We start from the raw sequence: 10921 nt of genomic DNA on the forward strand, positions 1-10921 counted from the left end.
AATCTTGGTGATCACACAGTGGCCCCTGGGTCAGGTGAGCAATGCAGTCTGGTTGTGAGGCAGGACGGATTTATCTTTGATCTTTGGTCTCTTTCATAATCAGTGTTGTAAAATAAGGGCTCTGAGTTAGAGCTCAGGATTATCACCATAAGCACATGTTTCTATTCATTCAGTCCATTCCAAAAATGTCCTTTTCTTTCTTTACAACCTTCTCTCTCTCTCTCTCTCTCTCTCTGTGTGTGTGTGTGTGTGTGTGTGTGTGTGTGTGAGATCCACTTTCTATAGTATATATAGCATTTTCTTGAGACTGTTTTAGAAAATCTGCAGGTCAAGGAAAAATCCATTAAACCATTCTCCCATGAATGAAGTGAAAATAATTTAAAGCATTTCAATAAAACAATAACAGTTGGGCCAGGTGCAGTGGCTCCTACCTGTAATCCCAACACTTTGGGAGGCTGAGGCGGTTGGATCACTTGAGGCCAGGAGTTCGAGACAACCTGGCCAACATGGTGAAACCCTGTCTCTACTAAAAATACAAAAATTAGCCAGGTGTGGTGGCGTGCACCTGTTGTCCCAGCTACTCGGGAGACTAAGGCAGGAGAATCGCTGGAACCCAGCGGGTGGAGGTTGCAGTGAGCCAAGTTCACACCACTGAACTCCAGCCTGGGCGTCAGAGCAAGACTCTGTCTCAAAAACAAAAACAAATCAGTAATAGTCATAATAAGAGCAAAATTGTGTAAAGCAGGTGCCTAGCATTGTTCTAAGCACTTTACATATATTAACTCCTTTAATCTTCACACTATTCCTATGAGGTAGGTACTAATGTTATCCCCATATTCCACATGGGGAAACTAAGGCACAAAACAGTTAAGTAAAAGTTGAATTGTTGTCAAGTAAGAAAGTTCGGTATTTGAAAATGAGACCTCTAGCCTCAAAGCTTCTCATGAGCGAGTCCTGAGCAGAAAGAAGAGGAGTGGTGTGCTCTGAGGGAGGTCAGGTGGTGAGGAAACCCCAGACCTCTCCCTGATGTACAGGGCTGCCTCCAAATTCCTTCATCTACTCCAGTTCCACGGGCAGGAGTGCATCTGGGTTTTGTGGAAGTGTCAGCTTATATGATTTTGGCTCCCTCTTTTTAAAAACACAAAATGTATCTTTTGAAAATGTTGCCAAACCATATGACCAAATGAATACGTGGTTAGGGCTTGGGAGGGGCCCATGCAAAGGGTGGCTTCAAAGGGGAAGCATCCTTAGCTCCACAGTACATCTGCCTTTGCCTCTGCCCATGAGATGTCTCTGTTTCTTGCCGAACCGGGTATTGGAGCTCATTTAGACAGAAGAGTTTTCCTTTTCATTCCCAAACACGAGGCCCTCAGAAGTTACCAGTCAACAGCTATTTAACTGATACTTTATTCTGGTTATGCCTTTGCAACCATAACCATCTCCATTTCGGGACTGAAAACATTAGAGACAGTGTGACATGCCATGAGATCAAATTCGGCATGTTCTCTAAAATCTCAACAGTGCTAAATTGCCTCCCCATGTTACGAAAGTTGCCCAAGGAAATGAAATCCCAGGATGGATGCTCGCCATCAAAATAACCCCCTCCTTTCACTGTCCCCTTCCCTGATAGTCATGGAAAAGCCAAGGATTAATAGACTCCTTTAATTTAACTCAGTTTTGTCTCTGATGAGGGTCCAGTGAAAGCAACTGCCCAATCTGTCGCTTGAACACTGTTTATATTTGTTGCCGGGATACCAAAGGCTCTCTTAAGCCTTTGGTTAAGAAGAGCACCATGCATCTGACCTTGTTCACCTGCACATAAAGCAAATAATGGCTGAAATGATAGGAAAGCTCCTCCAAACATTTGGAGTGGAACACAAGGCATTTTTGTGTACAAAATTGCAGCGCCTAATATTTGTTGTTCAAATAAATCTCAACCTGCATACGGAAGTGCACATTACACATAATAAGATGAGGCTTTGAGAAGACAGATGTTAATTATTTTGAGGTAAATCAGAGCACCTCTGACCCAAACACTGAGCTGTAATTTGTTGCTCAGCTTCTTGGTCCTGAAATTAATGTAAATCTTTACATTCGTAATTTTACTTGCCAATGCCAACCCACTCACACCGTCTGTAAATGACTGCTCTGAGTCAGAGACTATTCATTTACGACTGTGTTAGATATTTTAAAATGTTCTCTGAAAGGATTAAATCACCTAATCCCAGTCTTTTCACCGGCTCTGCTTTCTGTAAAAATGATGGAGCTGGAGGACGTCTAAACTAGAAGGGACTTTAGAGTTTGTCTGTTCCCCAAATTTCTCCATTCAAGGATAAGAAACCAAGACCCTGATGTTAGAAGTGACTTGTCCCCAGGTCACTCAGCGGCCAAAACTAACCTCCCCCCGGCAAAACAAAAACAAACAAACAAACAAACAAACAAAATACCCAGGTTAGGATTTTAATAAATGGCGACACTTAGAAACCCTTGCTCAGAGTCCGGAAGCTACCCTTTCCCTGCCCTCCTGCCTCCGACAGCTTCTGTTAGTCCTGGTACTCCACAGTCTGACTCGGTTCTAAAAGAATCATGCCATTTTGAATCCAAGTGGTCAGAATACGATTCCGATAAAACAAATCAGCGGCCGTTACAGCAATATGCATTCGTTTTGGGGGGATGGATAGCCAAGAAATTGCTAATAACGGTGACTTTTGAGGAGGGGACTAGTGATGGGAAACGCAGGACAGGAAGATGTTTACTTTTCATTTTACATATTTTCTTTACTATTTGACTTTTATTACCATGTACAGATGTTAACTATTAAAAACCTCAAAAGCAAATTAGAAATACTACGTTCACAAACTTCAAAGGAGAAATAGAATTTACCCCAGTAACACGGATGCTTGAAAATCTATGATACAGTACAGCAGTACTTTAAAAAAATTTTTCTCCTGAAGTATCTATAATGGCAGAGGAGACTGAATTGGTTTCCCCAGGAGTCTGGGGGCAGTGCCAGAAATGGCTCTTGTATACCACAACTCTCTTTGCAGTTTATGTTTTTAAAATGCATTCAAATTAATAGACTGTCTAGCATCTCTGCATCTCTTTTGATACAAAAATGATGGTTTAAATGACTTACCATTCACGAAAACTGCCCGTCTGGGAAGACACCCCTCGTTTCTTTCTCCGGCGTTCCGGAGCGTCCGTAGCACGCTGCTTCCAGTCACTGAGTGCAGAGGGCCTTGGAATAGGAAGCACGGCTGTGCACAAGCTGACCTGTGTTCTGGCTCTCTCACCTGGAATCAGGCTTCACGGATCCTGTTATGCATTGAATAGTAACAAAACAACGGCATAAATTAGGGTGTTGCTAAGATTGTGTACCATCAACGTTCGCATGAGCATAATGGACATAATGAATTCTATAGCACTATCGTGCACAGCTTGGCGAGATTAAAACCACTTTGTCCTTAAATTAAATTTCAAAAATCATTGAACAAGAATAGAAAGAACAACAACAAAAAAACCCCCCACCTCATCTATGTCAGCTACCCAATTGCAGGAGGCACCACTTCTTGCTTTCTGATCATTAATGCCTGGTCCTAGGTTTATTTTAATAGCTGCCAGCTCAGTGAGTCCACATCTATTGTAATAACCATAAAGGGGCTTGGGTCCTCTTGCATCGTGTATGCAGCCCTTACTGGAGAGCCTCTTATCCCCTTTCAGGAACAAAATCTACAGCTGAAAAACACCTAAGCTGAAGTTTATTTTGTATAAATGCTACACAATATAGTATGTCTAGTCTGTTGCAGAAAAAGAAAGGTGAGCTTGAATTCATTCTTAAGCAATGCTGTACTTGGGCAAATCTTCACTCAACAAACCTGGGTGCCATATTATGAGAAAGTTCACATCGGAGTGCTTGCTAAATGCTAGGCACCATAATTCTGGCTCTACATGCTTTCTTGTGCTTAACCCTCACTCACAACACCCCTAAGAAATATATGAGCAGGCCAGGCGCGGTGGCTCACGCCTGTAATCCCAGCACTTTGGGAGGCCAAGGCAGGCAGATCACCTGAGGTCAGGAGTTTGAGACCAGCCTGGCCAACATGGCGAAAACCAATCTCTACTAAAAATACAAAAATTAGCTGGGTATGGTGGTGCATGCCTGTAATCCCAGCTACTTGGGAGGCTGAGGCAGGAGAATTGCTTGAACCTGGGAGGCGGAGGTTGCAGTGAGCTGAGCTCGCATCACTGCATTCCAGCTGTTAAAGATGTCATAATCTTTAACAGCACTGCAATCTCAGCACTATGTAACTGTGCCAGCTCTAATCCTCTACTCTGAATGGGTGACAGAGCGAGACTCCGTGTCAAGAAAAAAAAAAAAGAAAGAAGGAAAGAAATATATGAGCGCTATTATATTCCCACTTCACAGACGAGGAAACTGAGGCTCCTGGGGATTAAGTGATTTGCCCAAAGTTACACAGTTATCAGCAGAGCCAGAATTAAAATCGAGGTACGTCTGATTGATTCTAGAGCCCCTGAAATCTGCCTCCTAAGAATTGTCAGTCACCATTTATGTAATACTTATTATGTTCTATGGTAGATGCTTTGCATAAATTATTTAATCTTTGTAACAACCCTCTGAGACAGTCATTATTAATAGCCTCATTTTATAGATAAGGAAAACCAAGGTTTAGAGAAATTAAGTAACTTGGCCTAACACAACTGAGCATCAGAGTCCAGATCTTCAGCCCAGGCCTCTTTGATACCAGAACAGAATTCTTAACAACTAAGCTATACTATGATTCAGGTGCCTGGCCAGAGGACAAACATAAACTCTGGGATCTTTGGGCATTCATCCATACCGTGCAGACCTCTCTGTGAATAGCTCTTATACATGCCAGTGTGTGGCATGTTCCTCCGGAATGAGCTTTACATGTGCACATGGAGCACCCATCCTATCATTTTTTTTTTTTTTTTTTTTTTGAGATGGAGTCTCATTCTGTCGCCCAGGCTGGAGTGCAGGGGCGCAATCTTGGCTCACTGCAAGCTCTGCCTCCTGGGTTCACGCCATTCTCCTGCCTCAGCCTCCAGAGTAGCTGGGACTACAGGCGCCCGCCACCACGCCTGGCTAATTTTTTGTATTTTTAGTAGAGACGGGGTTTCACCGTGTTAGCCAGGATGGTCTCGATCTCCTGACCTCGTGATCCGCCCGCCCTGGCCTCCCAAAATGCTGGGATTACAGGCGTCAGCCACCGCGCCCGGCCCCTATCATTTTTAATGTTGTGGCTTGACAGACATAATGCTTTATTCTTTGTACAAATCTCATGGCAAAATCCACTGGATTTGAGCCCTAATCAAGAGATACAGAAAGTCCAAACACTGTCACATGGATGCCAAATAAGGGTTTATTGAAAATAAACATAAATGCCCTCCATTGACTGGGCTTATTAGCATGAAGCAAAATGTAGATGCTATTTCCTCTGTGAGTTTTTGAGGTCGTGGTCGATGTCTGGCCCTCTTTATAATCTTTAACAGCACTGCAATCTCAGCACTATGTAACTGTGCCAGCTCTAATCCTCTACTCTGAATGGGATTAAAAATGGCTTGAGACCGGGCGCGTGGCTCACACCTGTAATCTCAGTACTTTGGGAGGCCGAAATGGGCAGATCGCGAAGTTAGGAGTTCAAGACCAGCCTGGCCAACATGGTGAAACCCTGTCTCTACTAAAAATACAAAAATTAGCCCGGCATGGTGGCAGGTGTCTGTAATCCCAGCTACTCAAAAGGCTGAGGCAGAATTGCTTGAAACTGGAAGGGGGAGGTTGCAGTGAACCGAGATTGCATCATTGCACTCCAGCCTGGGCAAAATAAATTCCATCTCAAAAGATAGATAAATAAATGAATTTTTAAAAATGGCTTGAGCCGGCCGGGTGCGGTGGCTCATGCCTGTAATCCTAGCACTTTGGGAGGCCGAGTGGGTGGATCATGAGGTCAAGAGATTGAGACCATCCTGGCCAACATGGTGAAACCATCTCTACTAAAAATACAAAAATTAGTTGGGCGTGGTGGTGTACACCTATAGTCCCACCTACTCAGGATGCTGAGGCAGAATTGCTTGAACACAGGAGGCAGAGGTTGCAGTAGGCCAATATTGCACCATTGCACTCCAGCCTGGCAACACAGCAAGACTCCAACAAAAAAAAAAAAAAAAAAAAAAAAAGGCTTGAGCCAGGTGAAAATGGATGAAGGCAACTCGATGAAATTGGTATTGATTCTAAAAATTTTTGTTTAAATGAGGTGATAGTCATAAAACAAATGTAACCATTTTAAAGTGGACAATCCAGCTCACGGTTCATGATTAATAACCATAGGACTACCAAAGGTGGGATCATAGTATTTCTTGGAGAAAGCTCATTCAGCTATGACCATCCATAGAGAATAGAACAATGTTTTTTGGATGCACTGGGCCTGAATTCCTTTGCTAATGTGTTGGAAATGTTGGTAGGTGGCACAACCAAGTTATTCTTTGTTAAGTGGATGGCTGACAATTTTTTTTTTTTTTTTTTGAGACGGAGTCTTGCTCTGTTGCCCAGGCTGGAGTGCAGTTGCCGGATCTCAGCTCACTGCAAGCTCCGCCTCCTGGGTTTACGCCATTCTCCTGCCTCAGCCTCCCGAGTAGCCGGGACTACAGGAGCCCGCCACCTTACCTGGCTAGTTTTTTGTATTTTTTAGTAGAGACGGGGTTTCACTGGGTTAGCCAGGATGGTCTCGATCTCCTGACCTCGTGATCCGCCTGCCTCAGCCTCCCAAAGTGCTGGGATTACAGGCTTGAGCCACCGGACAACTGGTTTTAAAAAGACAGTTCTTCATCTCCAGAGATATTGTAGCATTTATTAAAATGTAGCATTCACTAAAAAGGTAGTATTTATTCAAATGTAGCACTCAAATATAAAATACATTTTTATATGAAAATAAACTGCAGACAAAATTTATTTTAGATATTTTTATTTCTCCAAATTTGTTATTTATCAGGAGTGACTGAAATAAAAAATACAATTGAGTCCCATCATCATCATGGAAATGGCTTTAAGAGAAAACTGGTCAGATGAATATTATTGCTTCCCATTTTCAACCAGTAAATAGTTGCCACTGAGAAATTGACAGCCAGGAGTCTGTCAAGAATGCTCAAGATATGTTATATAATACAACATGCCTGTTCACAGGGGGAAAAATCCTAGGAAATAACTTATGTGTACTTCTTGATTTCATCATACAAGACAAGCACAAAAGCACCACCCATGCCCCTGAGAACATTGGACCATGCACCCTTGAAAAAAGCTTTGCCTCCTTCATCACGAGCTATCTTCCTCCAGCAGTCAAGCGTGCCTGTGTACATGATGTCAGCTGCAAAGAATAAAGACATAGAGTTGGTGACTGAAGGCCGATGAAAAATCCTAAGATTCACTAGGCTAAATAAAGCAGAGCCCTACCTCTAAGAACATCAGCTTTAAACCCAACATTCACACATTAGCATGGGCAACACTGAAATATTAATGCTGTGACCACAGGAATACACAGACTACCCACTGGTCTTAATCTCTAATACCAGTTAAGCACCCTCATTCATAGGCATCTGAAGGGCCGGATCAAAGGCAGCTGTGGAATAGACACAGATGCTATCAACCCCATCCCTTGACTTGGACAGACAGCCATTTCTAAAGGTGGGCATCACTAGTTTGTGGCCGCAGCTTGCCCCACGCCTGCAACTTCTGCTCAAGGGGAACTTACTTCCTTTGCGCCCTGACTGCATCATCATGCGGCGGCGAACAGTATCAAATGGATAGGAAGTCAACCCAGCAACAGCAGTGACAGTCTGTGCGATCATCCAGCTGATGACGATGTGAGTGTTCTTGGGATCCGGAAGCATTCCTGGGAATATGAAAGAGATGCTTTTACCAAAAAGTAGAGTTTTACTGACTTCCTTTCCCCACATCCCCTAAACATGTCATCTGTGCATGAGGATCGCACTGGATGATCTTGGCTTCCTTCAGCAATTAAAAAAACTCTCTAGCTCTTGGAATGTTAGGTTGGTACAACGCTCTTTTAAATTGTCTCCTAAGAACACAACTTTAAAGCCCACAGCAAACTTACCCTTTGCAGTGTCATAGATACCGAAGTAGGCGGCTCGGTAGATGATAATACCCTGCACAGACACGTTAAAGCCTTGGTACAGGCCCTTAATCCCATCAGATTTGTAGATCTTAACCAGGCAGTCACCGAGGCCTCGGAATTCCCTTTCAGCTCCAGCTTTACCCACATCAGCTGCTAGACGGGTACGGGCAAAATCAAGAGGGTACACAAAACACAGGGATGTGGCCCCTGCGGCACCACCTGATGCCAGATTCCCTGCAAAGTAGCGCCAAAACTGGGTCCTCTTGTCCACACCACCTAGGAAGATCTGCTTGTATTTATCTTTGAAGGCGAAGTTAAGAGCCTGGGTGGGGAAGTATCTGATGACATTGGCCAGGTTACCGCGCCAGAAGGACAGAACTCCCTGCTCCTTGGGAATACGGACCACGCAGTCTATAATGCCTTTGTATTGCTTATCTGCAGTGATCTGCTTGCTGGCATGCTGCACCTAACAGACAGGAAGAAGCCAACAGGGACAGTTATAACCATGCGGAAGGGAAAGAGAAGAGCATATGCCATATGGATCAATACCCTTTAAGGCTGGCTCCCCTCTCCCAAATCTAGTCTTCGTGTATCATACTGGCTGGAGCCTCCCAACCATATGAGGCTGTCACAGGGGAAGAGGTGATCGGCACCAGAGGTATTAAGCCTCCACCCCTCTGAGTGGAGAGGGGACATCCTCCAGCGGACTCGTGACCTTTAAACCTGAGATAAAGGTCATTACCTCAAACCCACGTTCAGAGGCATTAGGGCGAGTCCCACATAGGGCGCGGTCACCTTGGGGACCGCAGCCTACGCCTCAGGTCTCCTGAGCTGCTTCCGTCTCGCTCCGCCCCCACTCCGCTTCCAGAGGTGACCCGAGCGCCGCCGCCGGCACCCCTACACGCTCGCCCAGGGGCGCCCTCTAGAGCCAGCACTGGAGAGCGCGCGGCGCAGGGAGGCAGGCGGAGGGGACGCGGCGGCCGCGGCTGCGCGGAGGCGGACGTAAAAGGAACACGCGCTTCCCGGCGCCGGCTTCCGGCCCGGCGAGGTTTGAGCGCGTCCGCGGGCTGGGAGGCCGCCGGACCCGGGCGCATGGCCTTCCCCGGGCAGTTATCTCCTTGCCGCGACCTTGAGGTCTTCGTTAAGAACTGGCGTTCCTCTTTCTAACGCCGGCTTTCGGCCTTCGCCCTTGACGCCCAGGCCCGGGGAGGCCGTCACTCAGGGACTGCTCCATCCGAGTCGGCCGCCTCGGGGATGCCGAGAGCCTGGTCCTGCTCTCCGCCCCCGGCCCCTTTCTAGACTCACAACTTCAGGTCACTAAAGGCGCCTCCCACCAGTTTGCCTTCTGCTCTGCCTCTGCGCCCGGCTCTGGCCTCTCCTAGCCGCTTCCCTGGCCATGTCTTTAGAGTTCGCTCCCCGCCACCCCTCGGGCGCCCGCCTTCTGTGCGACCCTTCCCCCAACTTCCTGGTTGGGCTCCTGGATCCCAGGACGTACCTGCAGCAGCAGCTTGACCCGCTCGATGGGCGCTACCGCCGTCTTGGAGATGGCTGCGGCCACTCCACCTGCCAGGAAGTCCTTGGCGAAGGACACAGCGGCATCTGTCATGTTGAAAGGAAAGAGGAGGCAGGCTGCTGCGGGACGGGACTGGGCCGGGAACCGGCTTTGACTCCGGCGCTGCGGGGCGGAGCGAAGCAAATGGCCGATTTATATAGGGGGAGCCGGCGCCGGAGCGGCAGGCGTCGGAGGCGGGGCCGGGGCGGGGTCTGGGCCCCGGCGCGCTGGGCGGCAGAGCAGCTGAGTGGCCCAGCGCGCAGGGGGAGGAGTCGTGGAGGGCTGGCCGGGACCGCTCTCCGCGCCGCCCGGGCTCGCCCTCGGCACCTGACCCGGCAGGAGGAAGGGGCGGGTCCAGAGGACACCCGGGACTTGAACGCTGGACCCTGACAGAGGCCTCGGAGTGGGTAGGAACGGTGAGGTCACGGTGTGCCTGGACAAAAACCCTTGGAACAGAACTAGGGTGAGACGCATTTGTTACAGGGATGCCAAAATAACCCTTCAGTCATCGAGATAAACAATAGTTAATGTGATACTTTAAAAAAGTCGTATGGGCAAACATCCTGCTGGCCGGCCCCCTTGTTTTGTAAATAAAGTTTAATTGAAGTGTCAAGGCTGAAATCAGGGTGAGGCAAGCGAGACAAAGTCATGCAAGTGCAGGTTGGGATCCTGTCTGTATTTCAAATGCTGATCATTTGTTCATCATGAATTTTTGCATTGCTTTTGATTTTTTTTTTTTAAATAGTGCATTAAAAATCATTTGTCTTAATTACTGAGTTGTGTTTCACCAAGGTGAGTGCCTCACTCTTCCCACCCTAGACCGGGCACTGTCCTGGAGCCAGTGAAACCAGACGAAATTAAGGGAACAACAGACGAAGGAACTGCCACCGTGCCCCAGACCCTGGTTTGCAAATACAGTTCAACAAAGACCTTGCCAGGAATTGGCCTGGGAGAGTCCAAAGGACTGGGCTGGGGGTGGGGAAATGATTTTAGCCAGAAGGTAAATATAGAGGTTGTACCCAGAAGGTTAAGAGGCTTAGGAAGGTTAAGAACTACGTTGACATTTGGCTCCCAGGACCCCAGGTAAAGTGCCCTTGGATCGAATAGATTTCTGAACTCCAGAAACATTTAGAGGAATCAATAGAATTAGATTGGCAGCCATTGTGCCAATGGACAAGTGCTTACTGAGCCCCTTAATCCC

General features: G+C 46.8%; 1 protein-coding gene across 1 annotated transcript; it reads right to left on the minus strand.

The window, feature by feature from the left end:
- Positions 1-6984: 6984 nt before the first annotated feature.
- On the minus strand, positions 6985-10472 carry SLC25A5 (solute carrier family 25 member 5). Its single transcript, XM_003918197.3, has 4 exons — positions 9664-10472; positions 8148-8634; positions 7785-7925; positions 6985-7400 (listed from the first exon to the last, which is right to left on the minus strand). Exons 1-4 carry the CDS (start codon positions 9772-9774, stop codon positions 7243-7245), a joined length of 897 nt encoding a protein of 298 aa, XP_003918246.1. The 5' UTR covers positions 9775-10472; the 3' UTR covers positions 6985-7242.
- Between the last annotated feature and the right edge of the window lie 449 nt (positions 10473-10921).

The sequence above is a fragment of the Papio anubis genome, chromosome X, assembly GCF_008728515.1.
Source record: "Papio anubis isolate 15944 chromosome X, Panubis1.0, whole genome shotgun sequence".
Taxonomy (NCBI): domain Eukaryota; kingdom Metazoa; phylum Chordata; class Mammalia; order Primates; family Cercopithecidae; genus Papio; species Papio anubis.